Consider the following 19,048-nt stretch of genomic DNA (forward strand, 5'->3'; position numbering starts at 1 on the left):
TCCCGGCCCCGCCCCCTCCTACCAGCCCCGCCCCTCTCCCACCTCTCAGCCTCCGCCATAACCTCTTCTCTTCCCGTTCACTTTCCAGCCCGCCCCGCCCCTCTCTTTCCCAGACCCGCCTCCCTTCCCCACCCGACTCCTCTCGGCTCCCTCCTCCTCCCGGCCCCGCCTCCTCTTCCAAGCCCCGGCCTCCCCACCCTCCCCTTTTCCCAGGCCTCTCCCAGGCCATGCGGTCTCCTCCCTTCCTCACCTTCCTGACCCCGCCCTGCGGTTCGCCGCGCGCCGCTTCCGTTGTCGGAGTTGTGACGTTTACGGCACGCCGGAAGGAGGACCTGCGAGCGCTTTTAGAACCATGGCGGCGGTCGATATTCGAGGTAGACTGTTACCCTTTGTTTCCTCCTTGGCTGGGGCCTGGTTTAGGGTTTTTAGCTCGCGGGGGCAGATTCAGGATCTTTTGTGAGGACTCTCAAGCGCTTATGAGTGGTTTCTGTGGACAGCCTAAGGCTCTAATGTGGCGAAAAATCATTTCCCCCGGCTCCTCAGGGTCTCTTAGAAGCTTCAAAACGGAGGGGTTGGAAGCAGCTCTGGGCTTCGAGCCTTCAGACCTGCAGTATTGTTGGAGACACGTATCTCTGCAGCGAGACTAGGACTGTTCTGCCCGGGTGAAGGGACGACCTTTGGGTAGAGATGGGGGTGGGATGACGTGATTTGGTTCATCTCATGGGACGACGCGTGGGAGCTGCCTTATTCCTGATCCTGCGCCCCTCGCGTCCTTGGGCAGGAATCCCTAAGATTTTTTTCTGTAAGTTTTATTTTTGAGTCTGCAGTATCTTCCATTGAACACCCAACAGTTACTGAGGGCAGGGATCGGTCCTTTTTCACAGCTGAATTGTAAAGGTACTCAGGTATTTGTTGAATCAGTGAATAAGTACAGGGAGGCACAGTTCCTTAGCTACTTGATTTTCGTTCCAGTTAGGCCATACATTCTCTTCTCAGCACACGTACACACATCTTTTTCGGTGAATTTGGGAAAAAAAAAAGTCTAGGAATTGTGCTCTGGGATTCCAAAGAGTGAACGAAGGGCGCTTAAAATACAGTGTGAAGCGTGAGAACTTAGTTCCAAACTGTCCAGATTCCTCTAGGTTGGAAGTAACCTTTTATGAGAGTGAGAAAAATTTATGAGACAGAGAGAGTGCCCATGAATATCTTTATTTTTTTGCTGTTATGATGGCTCTCACAAAACTTCTTGGCCTTGTATGAAACTCTTAACCTGTATTTATTTCCATTTGAAACTTTGTGTACTTTTCCTTAAAGGAAATAAGGATTTTTGTACCTAGATGCGAGACCTCTCACCCCCAGCTGTTAAAGAAAAAGGGCTTTCCTCAAAAGTTGTCTAGCTGTAATAGTTCCTAATCCTTTTTACCTAGAGTTATTTTTGTTTGTTTACACCTGATTATTAAAGGGAAGTGTTTTGAGATGCCTTTTTCTATAGTAACCAAATTGGACTCTAGAAATATATAGAGATATATTAGAAATAGAAATATATTCTCATTTATATTTACCCAGAATGTCCAATGATCTTCACCATTTCTGCAGTGTTTTTATGTTTGTTTTTCAGAGAGTTTCAGCATCCCTAATTTAATTAGTTGCTGATAGAAAGCTGTACTTCAGCTATGTCAACATGTTCCCTTGCTACCAAATAGAAAAGGAACATTTACTCCATCGGAGTGTTTTCAGATATTTACCTTTCACGGTGTTTTACTTAGGTTTGGTTCAGTCATTGCAAAGGCTTTAAGGTGGGGCGTTTCTGGTGTGTTAGAAGAAAAGTAAGGTCAGTGCGGCTGAAGCAGAGTGAGAGAAGTTGGGAAGGAGATGAGGTCAGAGAAATTGGGGACTTGATTGCAAGCCCTGATAATAAGGTCTTCGGCTTTCCAACTGACTAAAATGGAGAGCCACTGGAGGGTTTTGTCCAAAGGGGATGAACATAATCTGACTTTCTGTTTTTAAGTATCAGCTTGGCTGCTGAAAACAGTGTAAGGGGTAAGGGCGGGATTAGGGAGAACAATTAGGAGGTCATTTGTGTAATGCAAGGAAATTTGGAGGTAGTTGGGAGTAGGGTGTTACTTGACTTAGTATTAGTAGTATATTTTCTTAATGGGGCTGTGGTCACAGGTAGTCCCCAAATGGGACAGATAAATTTCTCAGCTGCATACCACCCTTGTAATCTCAGTTAACCATTTTGTAACTGAACATCCTTGGATTCTGGAGTATGTGTAAATCTATGTCCAGTAGAGTAACTTGTCCTTGGCCCTCAATCATAAATAAATAGACATTTGCTGACTATTTTAAATCTGGTCCTGTGCAAGTGCCTGATGAGTAAGACACAGCCCCGGTTGTCTAAAAAGTCAAATTTAATGGGAACACATTTGTATTTCTGGGTTAAAATATGATGAGTATTAATAAAAGTATAAAAAATGCTGTGAGAACTCATTATTTCTATCTTGCAAAGCAGAGAAAGGCTCCCACTCCAACCCCCCACTTGTATTCTCTCTCTCTTTCCGGCAAATAAGTAAACTTTTAAAAATCATTTTAAAAAACCTTCAATATATCCAAGCCAAAGTCACTATCATTTCTTTACTAAATGAGTTATTGGTTCCTAAGTTCTCTGACTTTATATTGATCATTCAGAAAATTGATTGATCTCTCCCTAAAAATGTCAATTTCGTCCTTATCTCTCTGTCCATTGCCTTCCACCAGGTCCTTATCATCTCATCTATCTATCCATTGCCTTCCACCAGGTCCTTATCATCTCATGCCCATAAGTGTTGACTCTTCATAATTGTTGGCAGGTAGAATCTATAATTACATATTTATTCATTTCTGCAGATTATTCTTCTACCTATGCTGAAATGATCTGTAATATTGTAACAGTTTATTATCAGTAACTTATGAAACCATATAGACATAGTTCCCATTATGTAAGAAACAAACCTGTAATTGTCAAATGCTTTTTTTTTTTTTTAAGATTTTTATTTATTTATTTGACAGAGAGCGAGCGAGCACAAGCAGGGGGAGGTGGCAGAGGGCAGAGGGAGAAGCAGGCTCCCTGTGGAGCAGGGAGCCCTATGTGGGACTTGATCCCAGGACCCTGGGATCATGACCTGAACTGAAGGCAGACACTTAACTGACTGAAACACCCAGATGTACCCACAAATCCTTTTATATAATTATTCCTTAGGAAATAAAAAAAAAAGTAAGAATGTTGCTTTGAACAAATCTACTTTAATAACTGGACTCTAGTGTTTAAAGCTGAAAGTAGTAATTATCTTTAGTTGGTTTTCATTAAAAAAAATCTGTCTTTTTCTGAAAATACATTATTTCCTGGCATGTTAGTTATTTGGTTATGGCATGGTGTATTTATGATGAACCATCTTAATGCTCTATGTTGATTATATGATCATTCACATACTTCATCTGTTTGTTTTTCCCTTTATTTTACAACATACACAGCACATTTTACCTTTATAAAATTACTCTTTCTCATTTGATTAATTTCCCTTAGAACTGCTTGTTGCCTTGGATTAGGCCTGACTTCTTTAAAGGTGTCAGAAGCAATTATAGTTTAGGAGAGGTTAAAGTTTTCCATTCTCCCTTTTCAACTAGTATTAATAGGCATTTTGATGTTCATAACTTGAAACCTAATGGGTTTTAGTACTGTCAGTGATATGGAACATTATTGCAGTCAGTAGGGAATAAAGGCTCATTAATAAAGCTATCTAGTTCGATTTACTGTGTCTTTTTTTTTCTTTTTGCATTTTGAAATATTAGAGTTATTTCTATTCCAAAATACGAAACTATATTGCTGTAATTAAAGGCATTCTACTTCACTTGCTTCGTAACTCTTGTGTCATTATCTCCTCTGTACTAATAGCTTCTGAACTTATTTTTGTCCCTAATTGGGAGGTCTCAAACTGGTGGCTGTGAATGTTTTCTTTGGGGTGCATTTATTTTTTAACGTCTAGTGCCAAAACCCACCTCCTCCTCATCCTGTGAAAAACCATTCCTGTTCCCTCAGGTAAGGGATTCTCCTTCCACTGTGCTCTGGTAACATATTTATTCATACCTTTGTTACAGCGCTTATCAAATCATCTTGTTATTGCTTTCTTGCACACTTTTCTGTTAGAGGATGTAGTTAGGATTCATACAGGTCTTACATTATAGTGCCTTCTGCATTAGATGCATAATAAATACTGGATTGGCTTTTTGTCATTTTTCTCATGCTTTATCATTTTGTTTCTTCCCTGTAGATAATCTGCTGGGAATCTCTTGGGTTGACAGTTCCTGGATCCCAATTTTGAACAGTGGAAGTGTCCTGGATTACTTTTCAGAAAGAAGTAATCCTTTTTACGATAGGACATGTAATAATGAGGTGGTCAAAATGCAGAGGCTAACATTAGAACACTTAAAGTAAGTTATTGTAAGAAGGTTGCATCTTTGCCAGTTAGAGTTGTTGAAATGAATGGTTCTCTCAAGCTATGGATAGTGAAGTACAGAGTAGAAGTTTTGGAAGAACTAGAGTTTGGGAGGGGTGTACAAATTTGACATGCAAAGGAATTATCAGTAGTCATAACCTAGGAATGCTCTCTATATAATTTCGTATATTACTGTCCAGTTAAGATACAGCTATGAGGTTTAGATGCAGATCTGATTTGTGATCTTAGCAGTGCAATCGTTCTCCACCAGGTGACCATACTCATTGTCTCTTTTACATCAAATTTAACGTCTTAAGCCATAGTCTGGCTTATAGTAGATTTTTCTTTGTATGACGGAATTTTAGCTTGACAGTTGCAAAGTAAGAGTCTTCAGATTTAGGATGCCAAATAATTAAGAGTTTATTGCTGTTAGAAAAGTTTCTGAAACAGTTGTGTAATACAGTTTTACATTTGTCTGCTAAACATCAGAGGGGTTCTTGAAATTAAATTCCTGAGGTAATTTTAAATAGCTTTTAAGAGGCAAATATTTATAACTATTAAGACTACTTACTGTTAAAAAAAAAAAAGACTACTTACCGTTGCTTTGAAATAATGTGTCAGTTCAAAAAATTTGTAGGAGACAAGGATAAGGTTTTTGTCTTCTTGTTGAGTGTTGAAATCTATGGTCAAGACGTGAATGGTCTTCATGTACTCCATTTAGATTTTACATACATATATACATCTCAGGAAGCACTGCAGTATTTTGGTTGTCTTTTTTGAAATGTACACTCTCCAGTGTACTTTCATGACTGAAAATACTCAGATTTAAGTTTATTGTAGATTTTTGTAGAGAAATTTTGTTGTTTAAAAATAAAATCTTACTTTATATTCTGCCTACCTGGGAAAATAGCCAGTTTTATTGGACAGCCAGATTTTAATATCAAACATAGGCAGTTTTAACTTGATTGACAGTGTTGTTCTACTTTTATACAGTAATCTGATTGTTCTACGCAATTGTCTATAGAGCATTCATAGATCTCTGGATGTGTGTGTTCTGTTTTTAGTCAGATGGTTGGAGTAGAATACATCCTTTTACATGCTCAAGAGCCCATTCTTTTTATCATTCGGAAGCAACAGCGGCAGTCCCCTACCCAAGGTAAAAATGTAAACTTCAGGCATACTTTTCTTCTTAAAATACTATGATTTACTTAACTTTCTGAGCTACATATTCTTACTTTTTTGGATTGGGTTCTGTTTTGGGGATCCCCAAGACCACATACATGTTCAGTGCTTTGCTAGGAAGACTCAGCAGACTCAGCATATGGGTATGTTAGTTATACCTAAGATTTGTTGTGGCAGCATAGTAAGGTTCCACAGATAGATCAGTAAGGGAAAAAGCCATATCAAGTAGGATCTGTAGGAATCCATGGGTAAGCTTCCTTTGCTTTCTCTTCTGTAAGGGGCTACACCAAGTGTATCCTTTCTTCAGCAACCCCCACACACATATTGTGTGTGTAGTATATCTGCTTTAGGGAAGTCCTTTTGATACTCAGAGTCCAGAATTCTTTTCGAGGGCTAATCCTGTGGACATCCTCTGCCTGCCAAAATTCCAGACTCTGAGAAGGCAGTGAGGCTTCCACTATAATCGTATTATGTGTACAAATTGTCTAGGCACACTAGTATAGCAGCCATAAATTTACCACTTAGAAGATATCTCAAAAGCCAAGTTCCACTAGTCACATGCTTGTACACCAAGAGTCTTCCAGCATGCCCAAGGACAACTGTCTAAGCACTAACAAAGTAACTCAGTACATTGAAGCCATCTCTTCTGTGAGGATAGTTGTTGGGAACCTTGACATTCCTAAGTAACTCATTCTCTCAGTCCACTAAGTCTTAATTCTTTTAAAAAAATACATGGTAGATATAGTTGCACCAAATTCATAGAGGATCAATTGAAAATCCTCATTAACGCATTCAGTCTAAATTTTTACATGGCTTATATTACCAAACAAACTTGCTTTAGAAATCACACTGAAGAGTATAGAATTCAGATTTGACTTTGAGTCAAAGAAGTAGGTATTATTCCAGAGATGACCAGCTACATCTCTCATTAGATAACCTCATCAAGACATTTAGGAAAAACCTTCACCCTGATACTGATTTCAGAGAACGACTTGCTAAAGAAGTTGCAGTTCCAGAGCTAAGAATCCACATTTAATTTCAAAATCTAATGATCTAGAGTCCCTGCCCAGCGGAAAAAAAAAGAACTTTAGAACAAAGGTAAGACCAGGAACAAGATTTCCATGATGAGAGGGTTTGAGGTATGGTAGTGACACAGGGTGGTACCAGCTTCACTAGCAGCTGTTTTATTCCTTAGGACCCAGGAATGGGACACATTGGCAAGTTCAGTGCATCTAATATCTTCACCCTAGGCCCTAAATCTCTCACTCTGAGGTCTTATTCCCCAATGTGTAGGTGACTAATAGCAGCACTGGATCACTTGGGAACTTGTCAGAAATGCACTGTCCCTACTGGGTAGAATCTGACTTTACTAAGATACTTAGGTGATTGAGATATACTTTCCAATTTGAGAAGCATTGCTCTGGTTGGCAAACTGTTTCTCTCACGGTCCATAGAGTAAATATTTTAGGTTTTGTGGGCCTCATGGTGTCTGTAACAGCTACTCAATTAGTGTCATAGCAACCTTAGATAATAATATAAATGAATGAGTATGGTTGTTTTCTAGTATAAATTTAGTATATGTGCTGCCAAAGCGAGCACTCTAGTATAAATTTAGTTACAGAAATAGGAATTGCCAAACCCTGCCTTAAGCTTTAATATGAGAATTGTAATATGAATTTTAATTTAATTTAATTTTAATTGTTCTTTTTATGAAAATCTATTTAGCAGTTTGTGTGCTTAGCTATATTCATGAATATTTTTATTTTCTCTGCTTTAGTTATCCCACTGGCTGATTACTATATCATTGCTGGAGTGATCTATCAAGCCCCAGACTTGGGGTCTGTTATAAACTCTAGGGTGGTAAGTATTTCACATTCTTGAGACACTAAAGAAAACTTTTAATCGAGCTACCTTGTTTCCAAGAGTCAAACAGAAGCTTGTCTTCCTTGTGTATGTTGGCACGAAGTGTTGGACTACTAGAATGTCTTGAACATGGGCTTCTATGGGCCAAGTCCATGTTAAAAGTATATATCACAGCCCCAGCTCTGTAGTGATTAAAGTTCTGGGAAAAAAAAAAAAAACAAAAACAGAAAATTACTGTCTTTGCATATGTAATATTGTGGGTATTCACTTTGGAGATTTTAGTTGATCTAATGAGAAATTCAGAATTTGTTTTCTTTATGCAAGCTTACTGCAGTGCATGGCATTCAGTCAGCTTTTGATGAAGCTATGTCCTACTGTCGATACCATCCTTCTAAAGGGTATTGGTGGCATTTCAAGGATCATGAAGAGCAAGGTGGGTAAAACACCCAGACCTCCTGAGAACACTTTTTGGTATTCTGAGAATGAAGCTGTTTTCTATAGAAAAAGAGCTATTGATTTCTAGACGTGTTTTAGATAGGAAGACTTCATAGGATGATGACGGTTTCATAGCTGCGATTCCTGTAACTAGATGTGGTAATGCTAGCTTTCCATAGGAACAGATAGAAATTTTAATCTGTAGGTAACTGGTAATCTTTGGTAAGTTGATTCAAGGTTTTAAAATACTTGGAGCATATAGAGGATATCAGTGATGAGGAATGAGTCATGATGATGTATCCTGCTTACCTAACTGTTAAGTCCTCTTGAAATCTGGGACCTGAATCTCCCATCTTCAAAGTAGGGGAGATGATTTTATAGCCTTGTCCCCAGATGGCCAGTCTGTTTTCTGATTTCCATGTTAATACCTGTTGTGATGCAAGGTCCCCTAGTTTCCATAACTGCTAGTCTCCTACTGGTTTACAATAAAAGTGCTCTGGAAATGGGTCTATAGCAGTATACCTATTTTCTCAATTTCCTTTTCTGAGAAATAGCAACTCAGAATAAATTACTTAAGGAAGAGTACCCTTTAAATAGCATTCAGACTGGGGCGCCTGGGTGGCTCAGTGGTTTAAGCCGCTGCCTTCAGCTCAGGTCATGATCTCAGGGTCCTGGGATCGAGTCCTGCATCGGGCTCTCTGCTCAGCAGGGAGCCTGCTTCCCTCTCACTCTCTCTGCCTGCCTCTCTGCCTACTTGTGATCTCTCTCTGTCAAATAAATAAATAAAATCTTTAAAAAAAAAATATAGCATTCAGACCTGTGGAATGAATGGTCTTTCAGATATAGTTATATTTTTTCTTGTTTTTGTTTGTTTGTTTGTTTTTAAGATTTTATTTGTTTATTTGACAGATCATAGGCAGAGAGGCAGAGAGAGAGGGGGAAGCAGGCTCCCTACTGAATAAAGAGCCCAAGGCAGGGCTTGATCCCAGGACCCTGAGATCATGACCGAAGCCAAAGGCAGAGGCTTAACCCACTGAGCCACCCAGATGCCCCTAGTTATATTTATTCTTAATTGTAGGTGCAGGCAGTAACATTTAGCTTAGAAAAGTTTGCATCTGTTGAATAAACTTCTCTTGAGCTGTTTGCCCCTATTCTAGTAAAATGTTTGGAATAAAACTTACCTGGAACTCATCATTTATAGATAGTCCCCCAGTGCAGCTCCCTGCTGGGAAAGTTCACACATGATTAATTTCAGAATTTCTCTTGCAAGTTCTTTTCTTTCTTACCTTTATGATCTGCTGTTTGGTTTGCCCTGTTTTTTTTTTTTTTTTTTTTCAGTGAATGATAATGTTCATAGTTGAGTATGATAACTTGAGCTTGTGAACGTTGCATTTCCATTTGTACCTATTGGGTTTTGTGGGAAGACAATTTAATACACTTAAAATACACAAGATAATTTCAGATCCATAATCTGGATTGTGATTTAGGTAATTATGGAAAATGTTAGCCTTAAAATTCTTAATGTCTGTCTGTGCTTAGATAGTAAAACTGAAGCATCTTTAAAAGATTTAATCAGCTTTCTAAATATTAAAATGTTAACTTCATTTAAGAGGGAAGAGTTAAGAATACTTGTTTCTATATGTTGTGTTTATTTTGGGGGATAATCTTTGGAATAGTAGTTATTAAAAATAATGTTTAAGTATATTCACAGTAGACAGAGCTTTGTAAAATGTAAGGCACCAAACTAATTAGGCAGTGTTTTGACTTGGACTTCATATTTTAATAGATAAAGTCAAACCTAAAGCTAAAAGGAAAGAAGAACCCAGCTCTATTTTTCAGAGACAACGTGTGGATGCTTTACTCCTAGACCTAAGACAGAAATTTCCACCCAAATTTGTGCAGGTAATGAGAATGCATGTGGTTAATTTTGATTTGACTCTTTTTCCTGGAATATTTATCCTTAATTGAGAACTGTTTCAGTTGTGACATAAAAATAGTGACTTTCCTCATTAGTTAAAAATGGTCTCTGGCTTGGGGGGGAAAGGGTCTCTGAATCAAAGAGAAGGTTTTTAATGACTTAATGGAAGAAGTGGGTAAAGGGATTGGAATTAACACTGTTCTGTGCTCTTATGTTTGTTTCTCTTTGAATCTTCACAAACTGAGGATATACATAACATTCTCATTCCAAAGTTGCTAAAAGTGTCATAGATGGTAACGAAGTAAACTAGAATCTGAAACCCATGCTGTTTTTACTCTCTATGCTGCCTTTCATCCTGATGTAATAGATATCTAAGTCCTAAAATGATAGACTAGTTAAAACTTTTATAACAAGTGTTGCCTGGCTGGCTCAGCTGCTAGAGCACATGACTCTTGATCTTGGTGTAATGAGTTTGAGCCCTACGTTGGGTGTAGAGATTATGAGTAAACTTAAGAAACAAAAAACTTTTGTAACAAAAAGAACAGTTGAGGTAGAGAGTTTGGCATAATAAATGAAGGAGTAATAAATAGAGTTTCATCATATTGGTGATTAAGTTGTATGAATTCTGTTATGTTATTTATTTAGCATAATAGCAGTAACATGCTTCTCCCATTCTACTAAATGAGCTTGTGAAGTGAAGTAGGTATGAGTTGGAGTATGTGAATATGTTTTTCTCAGTTCATACTTCTACAGGGCTTTGTCCACACAGGGTCATGTATACTATTTTTCTTGTGGGGGCGGGGACTAAGATTTTCAGGTTGGTTTTAGATTAAATGAGATTTTTCACACTTTGATATGACTTTAGAACAGGCCTCCCCTCCCCCTTTCCCTGACTCCACTGTGTAAGAGTTGTGTGCTGTTGGAATGGTGGTGTGGTGGTGAACAGAGCAGAGGACAGAATGGAATGTAGGACAGGAAAGTCAATTTAGAGAACTCTTGATGAATTGCATTTGAAGATAAAATAGTGTCTGTTGAATGAATAAATTATAGGATGTGTAGGGGTATGAGAAACTATGATCGTGTAGGAGGTTCGGTGTGCCTGACCATTCAGCGAGTACATAATGTTTATGAGGGAGGCTGGGGGAAGAACACCTGGACCTCCACAGTACAGTAGCTATTTAGGCACATGTGACAATTGAACATTTGAAACACAGCCCTTGTGAATTGTGCTGTGATATAAGTATAAAATGCTTACTGGGCTCAAGGACTTGGGGGGTGGCGTACAGAGTAAAAAGATGTAACGACCAGCTTGCATTGGTGGCTCATATCTTTCTTTTGGACAGTTCTGATGTAGAAAATGGGAACAGAACACACAAAACTAGAAATAGGAAAGAGAATGAAGGGACATTAATGTTCATATGAATTAATGGACATACTAATAATAATGGACAAATTTCTCAGAAACCAGAAATCTTTAGTTTGTTTTTCTTTTTCTAGTTCCTTGAGGTGTAAACTTAAGATTGCTTATTTGAGAACTTTCTTCCATTTTAATGTAGGCATGTATTACTATAAACTTTAATCTTAGTAATGCTTTTGTTGTACCTCATAAGTTTGGTATGGTATGCTTTCATTTTTATTTCTTTCCAGATAATTTCTTATTTCCTTTTTGATTTCTTCTTTGAACCATTGGTTGTTCAGGAGTGTCTTACTTAGTTTTCACATATGAGTTAGCAAAAGGAAAGAAGTGAAAAAGAGAAGAGTAAAAACAAATGAAATAGAGACTAAAAAAAACTTTAGAAAAAAAATGAAACTAAGAGTTGGTGTTTTGTAAAGATAAAATTGACAAACTTTTAACTAGACTAACAGAGGAGACTCAAATCAAATTGGAAATGAAAGAGGAGACAGAAACAAAAGGATCATCAAGAGACTATATATAAGTAATTATATGTCAACAAATTGGAAAACCTTAAAAAAACTGGAAAACCTATAAGAAATTCCTAGAAATGTACAACCTCCCAACTCTGAGGCATGAAGAAACAAAATCTGAACAAACCAAAAATGAGTAGGGTGATTAAATTAGTAATCACATTAGTAACCTCTCCACAAAGAAAAGTCTGGGACCAGATGACTTCGTAGGTGAATTTTACCAAACATTTAAAGAGACTGACACCAAACCTCAAACTCTTTCAATCCAAATTCATTGTATGAGGGCAGCATTAATCTGATATCAAAGGCAGACAACACTACAAGAAAAGAAAACTACGTTCAGTATCCATGATGAACACAGATCCAAAAATCCTCAACGAAATACTAAGAGACCCAATTAAACACCACATTAAGAGAATCCTGTACCATGATCAAGTGGGATTTATCCCGGGATGCGAGGATGGTACAACATACTGGAATCAATCTTGATGGTATACTGCCTTTTCAGAACAAAGGTTAAAAATCACACAGTCATCTTAACAGATGGGTTATTCTTAAGAATAAGATGGCTTATTCTTAATCATGTGACAAAATTAACACCCTTTTATGATAAAAAAAATTCAACAAACTGGATAAGAAAAGAATGTGCCTTGACATAATAAAGGTCATATGTGATAAGCCCATAGGTGACTTTCTCAGTGGTTGAAAAACAGAGTTTTTTCAGAAACAAGACAAGAATACCCACTTTGCACAGTTCTGTTCAACATAGTACTGGAAGTTCTTTTTTTTTTTTTTTTTTTTTTTTTTTTAATTTATTTATTTATTTTTATTTGCTTATTTACAGCATAACAGTGTTCATTGTTTTGGCATCACACCCAGTGCTCCTTGCAGTATGTGCCCTCCCTATTACCCACCACCTGGTTCCTCAACCTCCCACCCCACCCCACCCCCTCCCGCCGCCCCTTCATAACCCTCTGGTTGTTTTTCAGAGTCCATAGTCTCTCATGGTTCATCTCCCCTTCCAGTACTGGAAGTTCTACCAGAGAACTTAGGCAGTAAAAATAAATAAAAGGCATTCAAATAGGAAAAGAAGTAAAACTGTGTCTTTATGTGATCCCTGACATGATCTTATACATACTAAACTGTAAAGATACCACTAAAAAGCTGAATTTGTCAACAAATTCAGTAAAGTTGCAGGATGCAAAATCACTCAAAAATCAGTTGCATTTCTATACACTAACAACGAACTATCTGAGAAGGAAATTAAAACAATTCCATTAACAGCATTAAAGAATACTTAGTAATAAACTTTGTTTTCAGCTTTATTGAGATATAACTGGTGTATGGCATTATGTATGTTTAAGGTATACATTGTGTTGACTTGATGTATTTGTATATTGCAAAATGACCACCCTAGCATTAGCTAATACCTGCATCATGTCACGTAATTACCATTTCTTTTTTGTGGCGAGATCATTTAAGATTCACTGTCTTAACAACTTCTGAGTGTATAATACAGTATTGTTAACTATAACCACTATCCTGTAATTGGATCCCTAGAACTTATCAGTGGAAGTTTGTACCCTGCGACCAACATCTTCCCATTTTCCCTGCCAACTGCTCAAACCACTGATAACTGTCACTTAACTCTATGAATTTGGCCTTTTTAGATTCCACATATAAGTGATACATAGAGTATTTCATGTTCTCTTTCTGCCTTATTTCACTTAGTATAATGTCCTCAAGGTTTATCTTTTTTTCTGCAAATGCCAGTATTTCCTGCTTTCTGATGGCTGAATAATAATCGGTTTCATACCACATTTTCTTTATCCGTTCATCTTTTGATAGATTGTAGGTTGTTTCTATATCTTAGCTATTGTGAGTTAATGCTGTCCTAAACATGGGATTGCAATTATGTGCAATATCTCGTTTCCATTTCCTTTGGATATATACTCATAAGTGGGCTTGCTGGATCATGTCTTTCTATTTTTAATTTTTGGGGCACTCTCTGTATCGTTTTCCATACTGGCTGTACCAGTTCACATTTCGACCAACAGTGTATAGGGGTTCCCTCTTCACATCCTTGCCAACACTTGTAATCTCTTGTCTTTTTGTTATAGTCATTCTGATAGGAGTGAAGGGATATCTCACTCTGGTTTTGATTTGCATTTCCCTAATGATTAGAATGCTGAGCACCTTTTAATATACTTGCTAGACAGTTGTATATCTTCTTTGGAAAAATACTCAAAAATACTCTGCCCTTTTTTTGTTTGTTTTCTTTTTAAGATTTTATTTATTTATTTATCTCAGAGAGAACACAAGCAGGGGGAGCAGCAGACAGGGAGAAGCAAGTTCCCTGCTGAGCAAGGAGCCCTATGCGGGACTTGATCCCAGGACCCTGGGATCATGACCTGAGCCGAAAGCAGACGCTTAACCAACTGAGCCACCCAGCTGTCCCTCCTCTGCCATTTTTTAATTGGGTTGTTTGGGGGTTTTGTTTTGTTTTGCTGTTGAGTTGTATGAATTCTTTATATATATTTTGCATGTTAACCCCTTATTGAATATAGGATTTGCAAATATTTTCTCCCATTCTGTAGGTTGCCTTTTCATTATGTTGTTGGTTTCCTTTGCTGTGCGGGAGCTTTTTAGTTTGATATAGTCCCACTTGTTTATTTTTGGTTTTGATGTATTTGCTTTTGGTGTCAAATCCAAAAAATTATCTCCGAGACTGATGTCAGGGAGCTTATAGCCTATGTTTTTCTTCTTGAGTTTTTTGGTTTCAGGTCTTATGTTCATATTTTTAATCCATTTTGAGTTCATCTTTATGTATGGTGTAAGATAGTGATCTAGTTTTATTTTTTTGCATGTGGCTGCCCGGTCTTCCCAACATTTATTGAAGCCTAGGTCAAAGAGGTTGCTGCCTTTAGGATTTTGATGGATTCCTGTCTCACATTTAGGTCTTCCATCCATTTTGAGTTTCGTTTTTATGTATGGTGTAAGAAAGTGGTCTAGTTCGATTCTTCTGCATGTGGCTGTCCAATTTTCCCAACACCATTTGTTGAAAAGACTCTTTTTTCCATTGGACATCTTTCCTGCTTTGTTGAAGAGTAGTTGACCATAGAGTTGAGGGTCCATTTCTGGGTTCTGTATTCTGTTCCATTATCTATCTGTTTTGTATCAGCATTATACTGTCTTAATGATTACAACGTTGTAATACAGCTTAAAGTTTGGAATTGTGATGCCTCCAGCTTTGTTTTTCTTTTTTGACATTCCTTTGGGTATGCGGGGTCTTTTCTGGTTCCATACAAAATTTAGGATATTTGTTCCAGCTCTGTGAAAAATGTTTATGGTATTTTGATAGGGATTGCCCTGAATACACGTGTAGATTGCACTGGGTAACATAGACCTTCTAACAATGTATGTTCTTCCAATCTATAAGCATGGAATGTTTTTCCATTTCTTTGCAGCTTCCTCAGTTTCTTTCATATGTGTTCTGTAATTTTCAGAGTACAGATCTTTTACATCTTTGGTTAGGTTTATTCCTAGGTATCTTACGGTTTTTGTGCAATTGTAAATGGGATCAACTTCTTAATTTCTCCTTATTCTGTCTTGTTGTTAGTGTATAGAAATGCAGCTGACTTGTGCGCATTGATTTCATATCCTGTGACTTTGCTGAATCCCTGTATGAGTTCTAGCAGTTTTGGTCGGGGGGCGGGTTGGGTTTTCTACATAGAGTATCATGTTGTCTGCAAAGAATGAGAGTTTGATGAGTGTTTTGCTGATTTCGATCAGGCTTAGATTTAGACTTGGTTTTGATTGATAACCAAAATTGGGAATATAGGAAAAGAAACAGATTGTGGTTTAAATATTAAGGGTTTAAATACTAGTTGTTAAGGTTCTATTTTAATTGACCATCTCCAGAATATTCAGTAGCTTACTGCTGTGTTTGGGTCTGAGGTATCCCAGCTGAATGACCTTTTTTTCCGGCTAGGGGTCCTGTCTTAAATTCCACATACTTTGCTATTCTGATAAGCTAGGCTGGACAATGTAGAAAACTTCAGACTCTTGAATCTTAGAAAACACTTTGCTTTATAGAAAGATAGAGAAATTCAAAATAGCATATGAAAGTAAATAGAATAATTAAAACCAAAACCCCTGTATGTACCTGTTACCTGGCTTCAATAGTTATCAAACATGGCCAGTCTTGTTTATTTTGAATTTATTTGAATTTGAGTTTGAGTTTGAATTTGAGTTTGAGTTTATTTGAATTTATTTTGAATTATTTTGAAGCTGGTTGCAGACTCCATATCATTTCAGCTCATTTTTTTACATTTTTTTTTAATTACTTATTTTTAAAGATTTATTTTAGAGAGAGGGAGTGCATGCACATGGGAATGGGGGGAGGGGCAGAGGGAGAGGGAGAGACTCTCAAGCAGACTATCCACTGAGTGCAGAGGTTGATGGAAGCTGATGCAGGGCTTGATCTCCTGACACATGAGATCACTACCTGAGTTGAAACCAATAGTCAGATGCCCAACCCACTGAGCCATCGAGGTGGCCCCATTTTTCTTTGAAAGGTTTAGCCATAGTCCTACTTCTGTTAGCATTTTTCTGAACCCTACATTTCTTTTAACCATCCAAGGCTAAAGTCAACTCCAAAAGAGAGAGTATGTCCACTTCTATGTAACAGAACTAGAAGAAAGATGGCTTTCTCTAGAATTGTTAATCCCGCTGCTCCTTCTATGCAAAATGTTTCTTCTGAGATCTAGAGAGGAAAATAGATTTTTGGTTTACCGAAGTCTCCTGTGAACTCCCTGTTTACCAATTGTGTCTCTCAGAACTGCTCGTAGCTCAGGACTTACTCTTACTTATCCATTGTATTTGACAGTTGAGCTTCTGGGTTGCCTTATGAGGAGTGCTCAGGAGAATATTAGGAAAGCCCTGACTGCTTCCTTGGAGTTCCTTTTTCCGTGTTTTAATTCTTATTACTACTGAAGGTTACGCTGACACTAACGTGTAAACTCCCCACTGAGCAGGTGGCATGACCTGAGCCAGAGGCAGACACTTAACCAGCCGAGCCCCCCAGGGACCCCTGTAGGTCCTCTTTGCTTCCCATACCTGCCATCTTTGTAAGTTGGAATGTTCATCTGTATTTTATTCTGCTTTCTTCGAGCTCATATCCCCTAAACAAGTATGCCTCTGGAGTCTTGAAAGACTCCATTATTCTCTGCCATTGGATTCTGCTTAGCTTGGGTGCAGAGGCAGAAGGCATGTAGATAGATGTTCAAGGGAGGATTGTTTATGTTTGATTCTTTCGTCCTAGTTTTATTTTTGTGTCTTTTCTGGAGCAAGGGGATAAGAAGTAGAAAATGATACATTTACTTTCTATGGTACATGAATAGTAGTTCCTCTTTATGGAGTCATTTTTAATATAATTTGAATGAAGGTATAATTTTAATAAGAATTATGAAGTCAAGAAGAAGAAAACTTTGCTAACCTGCCCTGTTTTCTCCTCTCTATCCCCCTTTCTTAAAATTATAGCAAAAGTCTGGAGAAAAGCCTGTCCCAGGTATGGTTCCCGATACTCTTATTTATTTTTTTTTAAAAGATTTTATTTATGTATTTGATAGACAGAGATTACAATTAGTTAGAGAGGCAGGCAGGGAGAGAGGAGGAAGCAGGCTCCTCGCTGAGCAGAGAGCCTGATGCGGGGCTCGATCCCAGGACCCTGAGACCGTGACCTGAGCTGAAGGCAGAGGCTTTAACCCACTGAGCCACCCAGGCACCCCTCCCGATACTCTTATTTTTTATTTTATTTTATTTTATTTATTTATTTGACAGAGAGAGAGATCACAAGTAGGCAGAGAGGCAGGCAGAGAGAGAGGAGGAAGCAGGCTCCCTGCGGAGCAGAGAGCCTGATGCGGGGCTTGATCCCAGGACCCTGAGATCATGACCTGAGCCGAAGGCAGCGGCTTAATCCACTGAGCCACCCAGGCGCCCCCCAATACTCTTATTGAACTTGAAATAAAACCGGTCTGTTTAACTCAGTGACAACAGTAGCACATGAGATGAGCTAAGGTCCTTTTGTCCTTCTAGGCTCTCATGGTAATTTGTTACTCCTAATTTATGAGATCTGCTGAGCTGCCAGAAGGTGCTTTTGTGGTAGTGATACGAGTATTTAAAAGATTAATTTTTTAATTAAAGAGTAGGAAGAATAAGTATTGAGGAGGGGTGGAGGAGCCAAGGTGATCTGAGTTTTAGTTCAGATCTCAGTGTGAAAAAAAGTGTTCTGTTTCATCATTGGAAACAGATATTGAAGTATTTGTTCAGCCTGGGAGAGACTCTGTATCTTGTTTGTGCATATCGTCTAAAGGACAAGTGTTTTTGTGTATGATCACAAATTTGCCTGGGTTATCAGGGTTTTAGGTTTGTAAATGGGTTCTTATATATCTGCCTGATAAAACAGCCAAATTTAGAACTTGAGATAGGCAGTTCTAAATGGACTTGAGTCTAAACTATTCACATTACTGTTGCCTAAATTGATCTCATCCCTCTGCCTTCCTCTCCAAAAAATACCTGCTTTTGATGTCTAGTGGATCAGACAAAGAAAGAGGCAGAGCCTGTACCAGAAACTGTAAAATCTGAGGAGAAGGAGACCACAAAGAACGTCCAACAGATAGTGAGCACCAAAGGCCCTCCTGAAAAACGAATGAGACTTCAGTGAGCGATGGAGAATTGAGAAGCTTGCAAGACTCCTCTTGCCCGTTATTTATACCTCATTACTGTGACAGGCTCTTGAACTCTGAAATTCTTTGTCACAGCCCTTCCAATTGTATGAATGTGCTTGTTCTTTAAAAAAGGATCTAAGGATCCTCATGCTTTTGATATGAATATTTTTAATGTATGTTTTGTAACCTTTTCCCTATTCGGCTTGAGCAGCCTCCTTACTCAAATGTATACTGCTATATACATCCAAAAACAAAATAAAGATATTTATATAAATCACTTTCTCATGACTTTTTCCCCTTTATTTCTATCACTGAAATGTTTCCAGATGCACTTTGTAAACATAAAGAATTAATGTGAAAGCAGTAACTGAGCTCATTTTCTTTTATTATGTATTTCTCAGTATTAAAATAATAAAGTTACAATTTGAAAGATAAAGGGAAAACCTCCTCCTACAAATACTATCACAGTGCTATGCAGTTTTTTTGTGTATAGTTATTTTTAAAACTGCAGCTTGTAATTATTC

The 19,048-nt window shown here is 38.0% G+C and overlaps 1 protein-coding gene across 1 annotated transcript; it reads left to right on the forward strand.

Annotated features, from left to right (window-relative positions):
- Nucleotides 1–251: 251 nt before the first annotated feature.
- Nucleotides 252–18,801, forward strand: MED6 (mediator complex subunit 6). The gene is made up of 8 exons (XM_046009703.1): nucleotides 252–374; nucleotides 4,308–4,467; nucleotides 5,537–5,628; nucleotides 7,432–7,514; nucleotides 7,842–7,950; nucleotides 9,739–9,854; nucleotides 17,338–17,365; nucleotides 18,390–18,801. Exons 1-8 carry the CDS (start codon nucleotides 353–355, stop codon nucleotides 18,518–18,520), a joined length of 741 nt encoding a protein of 246 aa, XP_045865659.1. The 5' UTR covers nucleotides 252–352; the 3' UTR covers nucleotides 18,521–18,801.
- Nucleotides 18,802–19,048: the final 247 nt, after the last annotated feature.

This window comes from Meles meles, chromosome 6 (assembly GCF_922984935.1).
Source record: "Meles meles chromosome 6, mMelMel3.1 paternal haplotype, whole genome shotgun sequence".
Classification (NCBI taxonomy): domain Eukaryota; kingdom Metazoa; phylum Chordata; class Mammalia; order Carnivora; family Mustelidae; genus Meles; species Meles meles.

Excerpts from the sequence above, each read along its gene's own strand:
- MED6 (XM_046009703.1), top strand. The coding sequence starts at position 353 with ATGGCGGCGGTCGATATTCGAG. Across the intron at positions 375-4,307 it reads GGCGGCGGTCGATATTCGAG|ATAATCTGCTGGGAATCTCT; the intron begins GTAGACTGTTAC and ends TCTTCCCTGTAG. Across the intron at positions 5,629-7,431 it reads GCGGCAGTCCCCTACCCAAG|TTATCCCACTGGCTGATTAC; the intron begins GTAAAAATGTAA and ends TCTCTGCTTTAG.